At 35.9% G+C, this 17,575-nt stretch overlaps 1 protein-coding gene across 1 annotated transcript in view; it reads right to left on the bottom strand.

Annotated features, from left to right (window-relative positions):
• Positions 1-17,575, bottom strand: part of CNOT4 (CCR4-NOT transcription complex subunit 4) — a 186,300-nt gene that overhangs the window by 88,017 nt on the left and 80,708 nt on the right. Inside the window, 1 exon segment of the mRNA XM_037836099.1 lies at positions 8,454-8,719. Within this exon segment, the coding sequence (XP_037692027.1) occupies positions 8,454-8,627 (174 nt within the window). The 5' untranslated portion in view covers positions 8,628-8,719.

Raw genomic sequence — 17,575 nt, 5'->3', positions numbered from 1 at the left:
AAAAACCCACAGCCAGCAACATCCTCAATGTAAAATACTCAACACCTTCCATTAAAATTGGGAACAAACAAGGATATCTGTTATTACAACTTCTATTCAATATTATCACAGAGCACTTGCCCAATGCAATAGGGCAAGAAAAAGATTAAAAATTGTAGACTGGAAAGGAAGAATAAAACTGTCTTTATTCACAGATGCCATGACCATCTATCTAGGTGGAAAATGCTAGGGAATTTATTTAACAAGGGTGCAGGATACTAAATATATAAAAATCAACTGTTATATATACTAGCAATGAACAACTGGAAAGTGAAAATTTAAAAGCAGTATCATTTACCACAGTTCAAAAAGTATAAAATACTTGTGGATTTATATAACAAAATGTACTGTACTCTGTATACTGAAAACTATAAAACTGCTAAAAAATTAAAAGACCTAGAAAAATGGAAAGATATACTTATTCATGAACTGGAGGGGTCAATTTTTAAGATGTCAATTTTCCTCAGATTGATCTACACAGTCAATATAATCCCAATCAAAATACTGGAAGGCTATATGTAGAAACTGACAGTTTTAAAACCGTATATAGAAGTGCTAAGGTTTTAGAAAAACCAAAACAATTTTCAAAAAGAATAACAAAATTGAAAGATTTATTATAGCAGGATTCAAAACTTACAGTAATCAAGACCATATGATACTGGCATAAGAACAGACATAAACATCAACGGACAGAACAAAGACTCTAGAAACCAACCTACCACATTTATGGGCAACTGATTTTCAAATAAGGTTCCAAAATCATTCAATATTGAAGGTAGAGTCTTCTCTACAAATGAGGCTATAACAACTGGATATCTATATGGGGGAAAAAAAATCTCAAACTCCCTACCTCATACATTAGCATACTATAATTACTTTTCCTTTCTGTAAAACTTTTTATTCCTCTCAGTTTGTTTTGATTTGCTAAAGCTGCCAGAATGCAAAATACCAGAAATGGATTGGCTTTTTTCAATGGAAATGTATTAGGTTACAAATTTAGAGTACTACAGCCATGAAAATGTCCAAAACAAGGCATCCAGAGAAAGATACCTTGACTCTCAAGAGAGGCTGATGGTATCCAGGATTCCTCTGTCACATGGCAAGGCACATGGCTAGCTCTGTTGAACCTTCTCTCCCTGGTTTAGCTTCTGGTTTCTGTGGCTTTCTCCAAAATTCTCTGGGCTTCTCTCTTAGCTTCTCCCGGGGGCAAACTGGATTACATATCTTAGCGTCTCTCCAAAATGTCTCTCTGTTTCTCTCTGCTCTCTGCTTGTTTCTCCTGGCACGTTTCTGTCTTAGTGTCTCTGAGTTCTCTATCTCTGTGAGCTCTCTTAAGGGACTCCAGTAAAGGATAAAGACCTACCTTGAATGGGTGGGGTCACATCTCCATGAATACCATCTAATCAAAGGTCCCACCCACAATACGTCTGCCCTCACAACAGTGGATTAAAAGAACATATAGTCTTTTATGGGGTACATAACAGATTCAAGCCAGCACAGAGCTGATAACTGTTTTGTCTGATTGTATCTCTATGCATTTATTACTAATTCAACCATCAAATCTCCTTCAGTTGTCCAAATCGCCTCTCAAGACTTTCTATTTGAATGTTCATGAAATCCAAGTATTCTTTCAATTTTATCTTTATATAGAAACCTTGGCGTTTTCTGACTTGCTGCATTTTGGATTGGCTGTCCTCTAAAATACCTGGGGCATGGGTATCATCATTCATTCCCCATCCTTCCAGGAATTTCCATTGCTTCTCTCCTGTGTTGGATCCCCTAATTCCTTTATCACATATATTTTCTCCTGTTCATTCCTTCATGTTGGTGTGACATCCTCCAGTAGACTCCTGAGAGAGAATGCATGGAAGGCAAAACATTTTTCAGACCTTTCAGGTCTGTAAATGTCTTCACTCTACCTTCACAGTTAAGAATTGAACAGATACAGAACTCTAGGATGAAAATAAATGTCCTTTAGGATTGTCTTCTAGCTTCAAATGATGCTAATGAGAAGTCTGAAACCATTCTGATTCCTGATCTTTTTGTATGTGACCTATGTTTTCCTCTCTGGAAGCGTGCAGAATTTCTTTATCCTTGATATGCTGATACTTCAAGATGTATGTGCCAGGCAATCAACTGGCCCTTTTGATCCTGAAATGTGTCCTTTGGTTCTGGGAAATAGTCTTCACATATTTTTTTTATGACAACCTCCCATTTTTATCTCTGTAGTCTCTTTCTAAAACAATTATCTGGATATCTGACCTCCTGGATGGATCCTCAAATAAACTCTCTCCTCTCAAATATTTCATCTCTTTGTGTTTTTGCCCTACAGCCTCATCTTTCAACCCCTTCCTTATTTATTTCTGCTATCATATTTTATTTATCCATAACAATGTTCATTGTTCACGGAATGTTCTTTTTTAATACTGTGTTCTTGTTTCATGGATGTAATATCTTTTATTGTTTTTGTGATGAAAATAATAATACTTCTGTTGAAGTCTTCATTTCCTTGCCCAGACACTGGTTTCTGTATGTCATTATATAATGCTATATCAGGATACCCCATCTATATTCCCATATCCTCTGTCATTCTACCAGGTTTTTTTTTTTCCCCCAGAAACTCCATACTAAAAAGATACACAAAAGCAAATTTAAGAAATGACAAAGGAGTCTGCACCTATGTTTAAGGAAACAGTCAAGTCCTTTTGACCCCATTAGGTTCAGCATCCAAGACTAGATAGAAATACTAAACTTGCTTGGTTTTAAAACTGCCTGTCACTGCTTTTCAAGCTATCAAAGAGGCTGTTTTTTGCAAAAGAGCAGGTTTCCTCTTCAGGACCAAGCAGTGGGCTTCCAACAATCAGCTCCCTACCTCTATCTCTAAGTTTACTTAAATCATATCAGTCTGCTACCTCACCGAGTGACCTCTTCACGACTTCATCACACAGGGTTGGGTTACGTGCAAATGGTCACTTCATGGTTCTCTCCAGACCTCTGGTAACATTTGTGGCTTTTCTCTGTGTTAACCACAGCCACAGGGTCTGGTCTCCAGAGACCACAGACATTCTGGTCCCTGACTGATATGAGCAACTACATAATCATTAATCCTGTGCTTAGTATACTCTCTGACAAGACTAAGCCAGGTCTCAGTCTCTAAGATCTTGTATTGCCTGCACTGTCTGCCCCCATGAACTACTCCAGCCATTAAACAGGTATGAGCAAGGTCTGGTGACCGGACCAAGAAGTTCTATGGAATGCGGTTAAGTCATTAAGAAACCAAGAAATCACTCCTGGTCTGTAATACAATACCTGCCTCAACAAAAGCTTCTAACTTGGAAACTCAAAAGAGAGTTGTCTTGGACCTCTTTGAACTAGTTTTTTTTTTTTTTTTCCTATAAATGTTGAAGTCTTGGAAGTCATCCTTAGTCTCTAACAATTCCTATTTACCCTCTCTCCCTTTTTTACCTCATTCATTCTCATGATTTAAATAACATTCTATACACTGACTAGTCCCAAATTTACATCTCTATACCAGGATCTCTCATCTGAAACCCAGACTTAAATATTCATCTGTCTATTCAGTATTTCCAGACAGATTTGTAATAGGAATCACAAATTAAACATGTCTAAAAAACTGATCTCCAAATAAATCCCTATTTCTACTTCAGAATTCTCTATCTCAGTAAATGGCCACTCCTTACTTCAGTTCTTCAGTTCAAAACTTCATGGTCATCTTCAACTCTCGTATCTGTCCTGTATGGTGGTTCATAGAAAATGACAAACTTTATGAATCTTATGTCTGAAAAATGTTTTATTATAATAGCTTTCACATCTGAATGAATTTGAAAATTCTTGTTTCAAAATTATTTTCCCTCAAAACTTTGGTAAAACAAGTTTCTCAAATATTTTCTTTGGTCTGCAGTTGTAAAACAGGAATATTGGCATCAGTTTTTTCTTGTTCATCTGTAGTATATCTATGTTTCCCTCTCAGGAGCTTTTAGACCTTTATCTTCATTCTAGATGTTCTAACATTTTACAATTAGATAAATTGACGTTGATCTTTTCCAGTCACCTTGTTTTATAGTCACAGGGCCCTTCTAATCTGAGGACTACAGCTTTTCCTCATAAGAATTTTTGTTCTATGAGTTCTTTGATTATTTTTTTCTGATCCATTCTTAGTTTACTCTCCCTGAAACTCCTCTTAACAGAGATTAGGACCTGAAGACCTATATTTCATACTGTTTAACTTTTCTTTTATACTTTCTTTTTTTGATCCTTTTCTACTATATTCTGCAAAAAACACTCAAAACAATCTTCCAATTCACTAATTTGCTCTTGAACTGTGTCCATTCTGCTGTTCAGTTCACCTATGAGATTTTTTATTTTCAATTCACTTTCATTTTCAATATCTGTAATTGGTTCTTTAACAACAAACTATATTTTACCTGAATAAGTTGTTCTCCCTTATTTCTCTGAGAGGTAACAATGATACTTTTTAATAGTACCTTTCCATTTGCTTCCTTATGTTAGGTTCTGCTATTTACTGATTTTTGTGCTTCTCTTTCATGATGCTGATTTTCCTGAAGTACCTGTTGATTCTTTGCTGTTACGCATCTAGACATACAAAAACCGTGTCAGCCTGGCTATAGATGCTTTTCTGAGTAGTGCAGGATGTTCTTTTTTAACCGTAGAGAGAACATGTTGTTGGACAGAGTATGCGAACAGGTAATGTTCTGAGAATAGGAGTTCCAGTTCTCCAGAATGTTTCCCATATACCTTAAGACTCTGATCCAAAATTATAATCACATTTTAGCAAGAGGCCATCTGTCTCTGCTACATGCACAAAAGAGACTGGACCCATCTGGCAGCAACAATGCCATATGCAACTAACCACACTGATGGTTTCCCAAGGAGTTAAGAGCACCACTATTTTACCATTTTGCAGCAAACTTCTCCTGAATATATCCTGCACTAAACACTTGCTTCTTCAAACTGATCTCAATGGCCTTCTGTCTTTCAAAGATTCCCCACACTTTCTGGTCCTTCTAGGGCACTCCAGCCTTGCTAAGGTTATTTATCTTTGTTTTTAACTTTATCATCTTTTACTTTTCTCTACTTTCTAGGGATTTGAGGTGATTCTAGGTAATCCCTTAAGATTGAGGTAATTTTCTTTGCTGTTTTCAAATTTTATTTTTTCTCTACTGACTATTTAACAATTGGTTTTGTCAGAAAACTCACCTTCATAACACTCTAAAGGAAAACAAGACAGAAATCTCAAAAAGCAAATCAAATGCACAAACCTCAGAATCTTGGGCTACCCTGAATGTCACCATTTTCAACAAAATGCTTCAATATGATCATGTTCTTACAGAATGACAAGGAACCAATTTTTAAAATATGGCTGAATGTTTGAAATCCATTAAGAAAAATGTATATAGGTTTTAACCAAATTCAATGTTGAGGTTTCCATTTTCCTTTTGATTTACATTTCTTGAAGTATGTTTATTATATGTAAATATGCGTTACATACATTATATAGAAGTATGCATTATATATTACAGATTACATTTAACATACTTGTGCTGGTTTGAATCTGTCATGTACCGCATAAAAAGTCATATTCTTTGATGCAATCTCATGGGTGGGACCTTTAGGTTGTTTCCATGGAGATGTGGCCCACCCAATTGAGAGTGGGGCCTTTTGGTTAGATTATGTCCATGGAGGTGCAACTCCGCCTGTCCAAGGTGGGTCTTTTACTGGCGCTCTCTATGAGAGGATAAAGGCAGAGATATTTTGAAGAAAGCTCAGAGAGATACTTAGAGAGAAGCCACTTGGAGATGCAGACAAAAAGACATTAGGAGATGCTAAGCTGAGAGATGAAGCCCAGAGTTTGCCCCCGAGAAGCTAAGAGAAGACCCCCAGACACTTAGAAAGAAATGCCCTGGGAGAACAAACAAGGATACACAGGAGGTGAGAAAGAGAAGCTAAGAGAGAAAGAAGCCCAGGGACATTTTGGAGAAGGCCATTTTTAGACCAAAACCCAGGAGCAAGACCAGCAGATGCCAGCCACAAGCCTTCCCAGCCAAAAGAGGTGTTCCGGATACCATCGGCCTTTCTTCAGTGAAGGATGTATCCTCTTGTTGATGCCTCAGTTTGGACACTTTTGTGGCCTCAGAACTGTAAATTTGTAACCTAATAAATCCCCTTTATAAAAGCCAATCTACTTCTGGTATTTTGCATAACAGCAGCTTTAGCAAACAGGAACGATACTTATGTATATTATATACAATACTCATATAACTATATATAAAAATTACATTAAATAACACTTAAAATAAAACAGAAATAACCTTTTTTCAATCAATTAAATATATACTGCATGCCCACTGGACTAAAAAAAAAAAAGTGGACAGTGCACTGCCTTCTGAGATTTACACATCTTCAGCTAAGGACATTGAGAGTAATTTTTTTTTTAATTTTTTAGGTATCTAAAGCACACCTCAGCTTTCTTAAAATTTGATGGTAATGAACACAGGAGCTATTTGAAATAGGTACATAGAAAAGAAAGTTTAAACCACACCGACATCAAAGAGAAAGCAAATTCTAATATTTAAGTGACAGGTATTTGTATCAAACCCTAAAATCACAAATAAAGACCTCCAAAATGAAAATGCAGTGGTCCTACCTACCCTAATAGTTGTGGCTGATTATCAAACCAATAAAACCCAGGGAATGTTAAAAATCATAGATTTTTGGAATTAAAAGAGTTTTTCAGTAACACAGTCTTGACAACCAAGGCTTTGGAATCAAAAGATTTGTATTTGAATCCCAAATCTACTATACACTTGCTGATGACTCTGAATAAGTTATTAAATTCTCTAAGCCACAGTTTCCTCAAATGTACAATGAGAACAATGATATTTGCATAGAACTGTTATAAGGGCTCAACAAATGAGTAGCTATTATCTTCTGAATCAAGATTTCTGAGTCATTTTAATCCATTGCCCCTTTTGATAAACAACAAAACTTTTCTCTTGGTTCTAGAAAATTGAAGTTGATTTCTCCCCAAATGTAATACTGAATGTGTTTTTCCAATCTATCCAAATCCATTATCCCCTGCTACCACTGAGTTTTCTTCCCCTAAAAAAGATATGCTCAAATCTTAATGCCTAGTACCTGTGAATGCAACCTTATTTGGAAATAGGGTCACTGTAGATGGAATTAGTTAAGTTAAAATGAGGTTACAGTGAAATAGGATGGCCCCTTAATCCAATATGACTGGCACCCTTATAAGATAGGAAGAAGAGACAGGAAGAGAGAATGCCACATGATGACAGAAGCAGAGGTTGAACTTGGTGCAGCTGCAAAAGCCAAAGAATGCAAAAGATTGCTGGCAAACACCAGAAGCTAGAAGAAGTAGAGAAGAATTCTCCCCTAAAGGTTTCAGAGGGAGCATTGCTCTGATGACATCTTGAATTCAGACTTCCAGCCTCCAGAATTATAAGACAATAAATTTTGTTGTTTTAAGTCACCTAGTTTGTGGTAAATTGTTACAGCAGCCCTAGGAAACTGAGATAACTCCCTACTTCTAATTCCCTTAAATGAGGAGCACCAATGATGTTGTCCCTCTCCTCAGATGACAAAAATAAAGACCAATGAAAGAGGTTATATGATTTTACAAAGGTCATATATCCAGTTAACCACAAAGCCAAGACTAGACCCTGACTCCCAGTTCAGGGTTCTTTCTACCTGTGCTGGTTTATATGCATTACGTCCCCCAGAACGCCATGTTCTTTAATGCAATCTTGTGGGGCAGACTTTTAGTGTTGATTAGGTTGGAATTTTTGGATTGGGTTTTTTCCATGGAGATGTGACCCACCCAACTGTGGGTAAAACCTTTCACCGGATTATTTCCATGGAGGTATAGCCCCACCCATTCAGCATAGGTCTTGAACGGTTACTGGAGTACTTTAAAAAGAGCCACACAAGCCCAGAGCTGCTGCAGCTTACAGACACATTTTGAAGACAGCCCTGAAGCTGATGCTGACATTTTGGAGAACACCATTTTTGAAACGCAACCTGGGAACAAGCAGACACCTTCCCAGGTAACAAGAGGTTTTCCAGATGCCATCGGCCATCCTTCAGTGAAGGTAACCTACTGTTGATGCCTTACCTTGGACACTTTATGGTCTTAAGACTGTAACTTTGTAACCAAATAACCTCTCTTTATAAAAGCCAATCCATTTCTGGTATTTTTCAAGACAGAAGCACTAGCAAACCAGAACACAACCTACTAGGATATCTCAAAAATATAATGCTATATAATCTCTGCTGAGGGTTGTAGATTCTTTTAAATCCACTTACGTATATGCATACGACAAAAGTTAAATACAAAGTTATTTTGGAGTATTTACCTTTCTACACGCAGGACAAAGCCCATTTTCATCAGTGCGAATTCGATGCCAACAAAATCGGCAAATCTGATAGCCACAGGTGCAAGGGAAAAAGTTGATGTCATCTATCTCCAAGGGCTCCATGCAAAGAGGACATTCCACAGGGTCTTCCTTCACATCAGGACTGCGAGACATCTTAACGTTTATTAAACAGCAGCAAAAGTTTATAATAATTTAAGGGAGAAGGAACTTCAGCAATGAGAGCTAAAATGAAGTACTCTGAAGACCTGCAGGAGAATAAGCAAAACACATTGCTTACTACTAGAGAAAGAACGGCATATTTAACAACCCAGAATCACATTATTGAACAATTGAAAAATGTCAATCTGAGCAATTTTTTGCTGTCATCTCAGAATGGATTTCCCTATCAACAAGTTAACTTTATTATGAAATTTTTTGCATGCCAAGATAAGAAGTCTGAACTACAAATTTTTTTGATTCAATATAGAGATAAAAAGGCCTTCCGATTTTTCTAGCTAAAACATTTGGTACAGACATAGCATTAGCTAGCATACACTTTAAGGGAATAGAGACAATAACGAAACGTCTTCTGCCTTAAAACATACTCTGAACCATCTCATCTTTGACCTAAAAGCTAGTAATGATGCCTCAGAACTAAGAGTACTGCAATATTCTAAAATGTGTCACAATTTACAAAACATACCTAATGAAGAAGAGAGCCCCCATTCATCTAAAGTTGGATAACATCAAAGCCATACATAAACCACAGAAAATATAGGCAAGTGGTGAAAAAAAAAAAAAAAACACTAATAAATATGCATAGAACCTAACCTTTTACAATGAAATATGCATTAATCTGCTGCTGAAAACTTCTGGAAAAATAAACAAGTAATAAACAAAATAAAATTATTCCTATTGTAACACTATAAAAACCTCACAAGAAACAGGAAGGAGGGAAGAGAACAAACAGATCTCCACACTCCAAAACACTTTTTAAAAAATTAAATACTGTATCTTTTAAGATCAGGGAGAGCTGAAAACTTTTGAGCAAAGATTTAGGCAAAAGTCACTGTTAGATTAACAGGTTAAATTGGAATCTATAATTTATTGCAATCTCGACCACAATCACAGTAGTCTGTTAATGTACTACAAAGCAATAATTTAAATAATTGATATCACAGTACACGAATAGACAAAAGATCAAAGAAACTACATAAGAATCTAGGAATGAACCCAAAATTCATGAGATTCAAATATTTGATGAAAGTGACATTACAAATCAATATGGAAAGGATGGGCTATTTATTTTATAACCAGTAAAGGACACTGGACTATTCACTTGAAGAAAAAAGTTTATATCTATTTCCACAGTGCAATCAAAATAAATCCTATATGATCTGTCTACAAAGCTACACATCAAAATAAACTATTAAAATGTTAGAAGAAAAAAAAAAACAGTAATTTTTCAAACCCTGGGATACAGAAGGTCTTCCTAAGCAAAACAAACAAAAATTCAAAAGCCAAAAACGAAAAATATGATGGGCTTAGCAACATGAAATGAAAAAAACATAAACATAATTAAAGGCTAGCAACAGAGAAAAGAATATATTCTCTCTATATAATAAAGAGTTGGCATCCAGAATATATAAAGTAATCTTACAAAGGAATAAGAAAAAAGAAAATAAGTCAAAAGAATAAATGAAAACAGAATTATCTGGTAGGTCACAAAAGAAATATAAATGACGAAAACATATGAAAATATGAAACCTCTTTAGCTAGTAAACAATGATAAAGCATTTTTTCCCATCAGTCTATCAAAAAAGTTAGCTCCCAACCCGCCCCCCCAACAGTAGATATTATTATTGATCTCCTCTTGGCAAAAGAGGAAACTAGAGAACAAAGAGATAAAGTACCTAGCCTTAGGGCATACAGCTATTAAGTTATGGAGCCTAAATTCATTCCAGGCACACTTAGCTCCAGAATCTCTGATCTTAACCACTCCCTTATACCACCTAAGAATTTTGACCTACTTACTTACCCATGTGTACCAAGGATTTTGCTGTGTTCTGCAGCATTGTTTATAATACTATAAAACTGCAAACAATGTAATTGTCCATCGGTAGGGGACCCATTAAGTAAATTGTGAAGTAGATGTGTGTGTGTGTTGACTCAGAAAGATGTCTATTATATATTACATAATTTTTAAAAAAAGAAGTTGGAGACGAAAAGTAATATACAACTATTTACATTTAACTACATAAACCATTGCAGATCTATATATTGATTTGTTTCTCTAAGAAAATAAAAAACATGGAAGGTTATACACCAAAATATTGTTATAGGACAAAATGGAGGTAAATATTTTATTTTACAAGCATCTGTATTATTTGAATCATTACAACAAACATGTATCAATTACTTTCGTAATTCAAATGGCCAAACTTTAAAAAAGGGAATTTTTAAAATCTCCTTTAGCAAAACTAATTCTGACTTTAATAACTAGAAGAAAACGTAAAATGAAATGTCATTTTCCTGAGAATATATAATTAATTTCAAAATAAAAGTTAAAAAAAAAAAAGTGTACATATTTGTAAACAATCCAGGATTCCTACTTTATAAAACAGCTATAAAATTAGAGGTTCAGAGTTGATTGCTAATGGCTCCTCCAATTTGAACATCTAACAACTGTACTTGCAGACAATACAGACTCAAACATAGGTTCCACAAATAGGAAATTAAACTAAAATAATTGAGGGGGTGTATGCTTGATGAACCGAAAAGCTTTCTAAAAAGTAAAAGTAAATTATTCAAAGCACATTCTCTGACCACAATGGAATACAATTAGAAGTCAATAACCATCAGAGACTTAGAAAATTCACAAATACCTGGAGGTTAAACAACACACTCCTAAACAATCAGTGGGTTAAAGAAGAAATAGCAAGAGAAATTGCTAAATATATAGAGACGAATGAAAATGAGAACACAACATACCAAAATCTATGGGATGCAGCAAAAGCAGTGCTAAGGGGGAAATTTATAGCACTAAACGCATATATTAAAAAGGAAGAAAGAGCCAAAATCAAAGAACTAATGGATCAACTGAAAAAGCTAGAAAATGAACAGCAAACCAATCCTAAACCAAGTACAAGAAAAGAAATAACAAGGATTAAAGCAGAAATAAATGACATAGAGAACAAAAAAACAATAGAGAGGATAAATATCACCAAAAGTTGGTTCTTTGAGAAGATCAACAAGATTGACAAGCCCCTAGCTAGACTGACAAAATCAAAAAGAGAGAAGACCCATATAAACAAAATAATGAATGAAAAAGGTGAAGTAACTGCAGATCCTGAAGAAATTAAAAAAATTATAAGAGGATACTATGAACAACTGTATGGCAACAAACTGGATAATGTAGAGGAAATGGACAATTTCCTGGAAACATATGAACAACCTAGACTGACCAGAGAAGAAATAGAAGACCTCAACCAACCCATCACAAGCAAAGAGATCCAATCAGTCATCAAAAATCTTCCCACAAATAAATGCCCAGGGCCAGATGGCTTCACAGGGGAATTCTACCAAACTTTCCAGAAAGAACTGACACCAGTCTTACTCAAACTCTTTCAAAACATTGAAGAAAATGGAACACTACCTAACTCATTTTATGAAGCTAACATCAATCTAATACCAAAACCAGGCAAAGATGTTACAAAAAAGGAAAACTATCGGCCAATCTCCCTAATGAATATAGATGCAAAAATCCTCAACAAAATACTTGCAAATCGAATCCAAAGACACATTAAAAAAATCATACACCATGACCAAGTGGGGTTCATTCCAGGCATGCAAGGATGGTTCAACATAAGAAAATCAATCAATGTATTACAACACATTAACAAGTCAAAAGGGAAAAATCAATTGATCATTTCAATAGATGCTGAAAAAGCATTTGACAAAATCCAACATCCCTTTTTGATAAAAACACTTCAAAAGGTAGGAATTGAAGGAAACTTCCTCAACATGATAAAGAGCATATATGAAAAACCCACAGCCAGCATAGCACTCAATGGTGAGAGACTGAAAGCCTTCCCTCTAAGATCAGGAACAAGACAAGGATGCCTGCTGTCACCACTGTTATTCAACATTGTGCTGGAAGTGCTAGCCAGGGCAATCCGGCAAGACAAAGAAATAACAGACATCCAAATTGGAAAAGAAGTAAAACTGTCATTGTTTGCAGATGATATGATCTTATATCTAGAAAACCCTGAGAAATCGACGATACAGCTACTAGAGCTAATAAACAAATTTAGCAAAGTAGCGGGATACAAGGTTAATGCACATAAGTCAGTAATGTTTCTATATGCTAGAAATGAACAAACTGAAGAGACACTCAAGAAAAAGATACCATTTTCAATAGCAACTAAAAAAATCAAGTACCTAGGAATCAACTTAACCAAAGATGTAAAAGACCTATACAAAGAAAACTACATAACTCTACTAAAAGAAATAGAAGGGGACCTTAAAAGATGGAAAAATATTCCATGTTCATGGATAGGAAGACTAAATGTCATTAAGATGTCAATTCTACCCAAACTCATCTACAGATTCAATGCAATCCCAATCAAAATTCCAACAACCTACTTTGCAGACTTGGAAAAGCTAGTTATCAAATTTATTTGGAAAGGGAAGATGCCTCGAATTGCTAAAGACACTCTAAAAAAGAAAAACGAAGTGGGAGGACTTACACTCCCTGACTTTGAAGCTTATTATAAAGCCACAGTTGCCAAAACAGCATGGTACTGGCACAAAGATAGACATATAGATCAATGGAATCGAATTGAGAATTCGGAGACAGACCCTCAGATCTATGGCCGACTCATCTTTGATAAGGCCCCCAAAGTCACTGAACTGAGTCATAATGGTCTTTTCAACAAATGGGGCTGGGAGAGTTGGATATCCATATCCAAAAGAATGAAAGAGGACCCCTACCTCACCCCCTACACAAAAATTAACTCAAAATGGACCAAAGATCTCAATATAAAAGAAAGTACCATAAAACTCCTAGAAGATAATGTAGGAAAACATCTTCAAGACCTTGTATTAGGCGGCCACTTCCTAGACTTTACACCCAAAGCACAAGCAACAAAAGAGAAAATAGATAAATGGGAACTCCTCAAGCTTAGAAGTTTCTGCACCTCAAAGGAATTTCTCAAAAAGGTAAAGAGGCAGCCAACTCAATGGGAAAAAATTTTTGGAAACCATGTATCTGACAAAAGACTGATATCTTGCATATATAAAGAAATCCTACAACTCAATGACAATAGTACAGTCGGCCCAATTATAAAATGGGCAAAAGATATGAAAAGACAGTTCTCTGAAGAGGAAATACAAATGGCCAAGAAACACATGAAAAAATGTTCAGCTTCACTAGCTATTAGAGAGATGCAAATTAAGACCACAATGAGATACCATCTCACACCGATTAGAACGGCTGCCATTAAACAAACAGGAAACTACAAATGCTGGAGGGGATGTGGAGAAATTGGAACTCTTATTCACTGTTGGTGGGACTGTATAATGGTTCAGCCACTCTGGAAGTCAGTATGGCAGTTCCTTAGAAAACTAGATATAGAGTTACCATTCGATCCAGCGATTGCACTTCTCGGTATATACCCGGAAGATCGGAAAGCAGTCACACGAACAGATATCTGCACGCCAATGTTCATAGCAGCATTATTCACAATTGCCAAAAGATGGAAACAACCCAAATGTCCTTCAACAGATGAGTGGATAAATAAAATGTGGTATATACACACGATGGAATACTACGCGGCAGTAAGAAGGAACGATCTCGTGAAACATATGACAACATGGATGAACCTTGAGGACATAATGCTAAGCGAAATAAGCCAGGCACAAAAAGAGAAATATTATATGCTACCACTAATGTGAACTTTGAAAAATGTAAAACAAATGGCTTATAATGTAGAATGTAGGGGAACTAGCAATAGAGAGCAATTAAGGAAGGGGGAACAATAATCCAAGAAGAACAGATAAGCTATTTAACGTTCCGGGGATGCCCAGGAATGACTATGGTCTGTTAATTTCTGATGGATATAGTAGGAGCAAGTTCACAGAAATGTTGCTATATTAGGTAACTTTCTTGGGGTAAAGTAGGAACATGTTGGAAGTTAAGCAGTTATCTTAGGTTAGTTGTCTTTTTCTTACTCCCTTGTTATGGTCTCTTTGAAATGTTCTTTTATTGTATGTTTGTTTTCTTTTTAACTTTTTTTTTCATACAGTTGATTTAAAAAAGAAGGGAAAGTTAAAAAAAAAAAAAAAAGGGAAAAAAAAAATGTAGTGCCCCCTTGAGGAACCTGTGGAGAATGCAGGGGTATTCGCCTACCCCACCTCCATGGTTGCTAACATGACCACAGACATAGGGGACTGGTGGTTTGATGGGTTGGGCCCTCTACCACAGGTTTTACCCTTGGGAAGACGGTTGCTGCAAAGGAGAGGCTAGGCCTCCCTATGGTTGTGCCTAAGAGCCTCCTCCCGAATGCCTCTTTGTTGCTCAGATGTGGCCCTGTCTCTCTAGCTAAGCCAACTTGAAAGGTGAAATCACTGTCCTCCCCCCTACGTGGGATCAGACACCCAGGGGAGTGAATCTCCCTGGCAACGTGGAATATGACTCCTGGGGAGGAATGTAGACCTGGCATCGTGGGACGGAGAACATCTTCTTGACCAAAAGGGGGATGTGAAAGGAAATGAAATAAGCTTCAGTGGCAGAGAGAATCCAAAAGGAGCCGAGAGGTCACTCTGGTGGGCACTCTTACGCACACTTTAGACAACCCTTCTTAGGTTCTAAAGAATTGGGGTAGCTGGTGGTGGATACCTGAAACTATCAAACTACAACCCAGAACCCATGAATCTCGAAGACAGTTGTATAAAAATGTAGCTTATGAGGGATGACAAGGGGATTGGGAAAGCCATAAGGACCACACTCCACTTTGTCTAGTTTATGGATGGATGAGTAGAAAAATAGGGGAAGGAAACAAACAGACAAAGGTACCCAGTGTTCTTTTTTACTTCAATTGCTCTTTTTCACTCTAATTATTATTCTTGTTATTCTTGTGTGTGTGCTAATGAAGGTGTCAGGGATTGATTTGGGTGATGAATGTACAACTATGTAATGGTACTGTGAACAATCGAAAGTACGATTTGTTTTGTATGACTGCGTGGTATATGAATATATCTCAATAAAATGAAGATTAAAAAAAAAAAAAAAAAAAAAAAAAGACATAATGCTGAGCAAAATAAGCCAGGCACAAAAAGAGAGATATTGTATGTTACCACTAATGTGAATTCTGTGAAAAATGTACAATGTTTTATACTGTAGAATGTAGGGGACCTAGAGATACCAATTAGGGGAGGGGGAATGATAATCTAATAAGAACAGATAAACTATGGAGGGTAATCTCAATGTTATGGGAATGCTCAGGAATGATTATGGTTTGTAAACTTTCTTGGATATAGTAAGATCATGTTGGAAGCAATAGAGTTATTTTAGGTTTTTTTTTTTTCTTATTCCTTTGTTTTCTTAGGGGTTGTTGATTTTCTTCGGGTATGGTAGGAACATGTTGGAAGCAATGTAGTTATTTTAGATTATTTGTTTTTCTTACTCCTCTGTTTGGACATGGTTTATTAATTTTCTTGGGGTATGGTAGGAACATAGTGGAAGCAAAGTAGTTATTTTAGGTTATTTGTTTTCCTTAATCCATTGCTTCGTTTGAAATGTTGTGGGGTTTTTTTGGTTGTTGTTTGCCTGTTTGTTTTTAATTTTTTGATAAACAAAGTTAAAAAATTGAAAAAATATCAGTAGAAAAATGGGAGTAAAAACTAAATGACAAATAGGGTGGGATGGGGGGATGGTTTGGGTATTCTGCTTTTACTTTTATTTTTTATTCTTATTCTGATTCTTTCTGATGTAAGGAAAATGTTCAGAAATAGATTGTGGTGATGAACGCATAACTATATGATCATACTGTGAACAGTTGATTGTATACCATGGATGACTGTATGGTTTGTGAATATATTTCAATAAAACTGAATTTAAAAAAAAAAAAAAAAAGTAAATTACTATAAATAAAAGGTGACATATTAAGGTTTGCTTTTAGATTGCCTCTGCTTTTAATTTTAAAAAAAGTTTGCAAGCATCCATATCTTTCAGCTGAGAGGAAAGGAAAGGGACAAAGCAGCAAGAACTCCCTTCTGACAGTTAATACAAAAGCAAACAGGAAAAGTTTAGCGATTCCACAAAAAGTTAAACATAGAATTACCATATGACACAGCAATTTCACTCCTAGGTATATATCTAAAAGAAGTGAGAACAGTATTCAAACAAATACACCTATACTCTGTTTACAGTAGCACTATACACAACAGCCAAAAGGCAGAAAGAACCCAAATCTCCAACAACAGATGAATGGATAAGCCAATCGTGGATATACAATGGAATATCATTCAAACATAAAAAGGAATGAAATACTGATACAAGCCACAATAAGAATGAATCTTGTAAACATTATGCTAAGCTATAGAAGCCAGACACAAAAGGCCACATATTTTATGATTTCATTTGTATGAAATGTCCTGAATATGTAAATACATAGAGATAGAAAGCAAACTATGGTTGCTAGGTGGTCAGGAAAGGGAGAATGGGGAGGACTGCTTAATGGGTCTGGGGTTTCCTTTTGGGGTGATAAAATGTTTTGGAACTAGGTAGAGGTGGTGGTTGCACAACACTATGAATGGAATAAATGCCAGTGAATTGTTCACTTTAAAATAGCTAATTTTATGTTACATGAATTCCTTCTCAATGAAGAAAAAACTAAAAAAGTAAGTAAGTCCATTTTGCTCACTTCTAACACCATAGAGAGATGTCATGCAAGCCAGTTGCCAATATAATTAAGGGAATACTAAAGTGTAGGAGGGTAGTCTGATATGGTAGAACACTAGAATACAAATCCAAAGACCTTACTTCCTCCTCATCTCTTCCAGAAAGTAGCTATCTGATCATGAGTAAGGCATTCAAAAGGTCCAGAACTCAAAATACTCAT

Source organism: Choloepus didactylus, chromosome 5 (genome assembly GCF_015220235.1).
Source record: "Choloepus didactylus isolate mChoDid1 chromosome 5, mChoDid1.pri, whole genome shotgun sequence".
Taxonomy (NCBI): Eukaryota; Metazoa; Chordata; class Mammalia; order Pilosa; family Megalonychidae; genus Choloepus; species Choloepus didactylus.
This window is presented reverse-complemented; position numbering and strand designations above follow the sequence as displayed.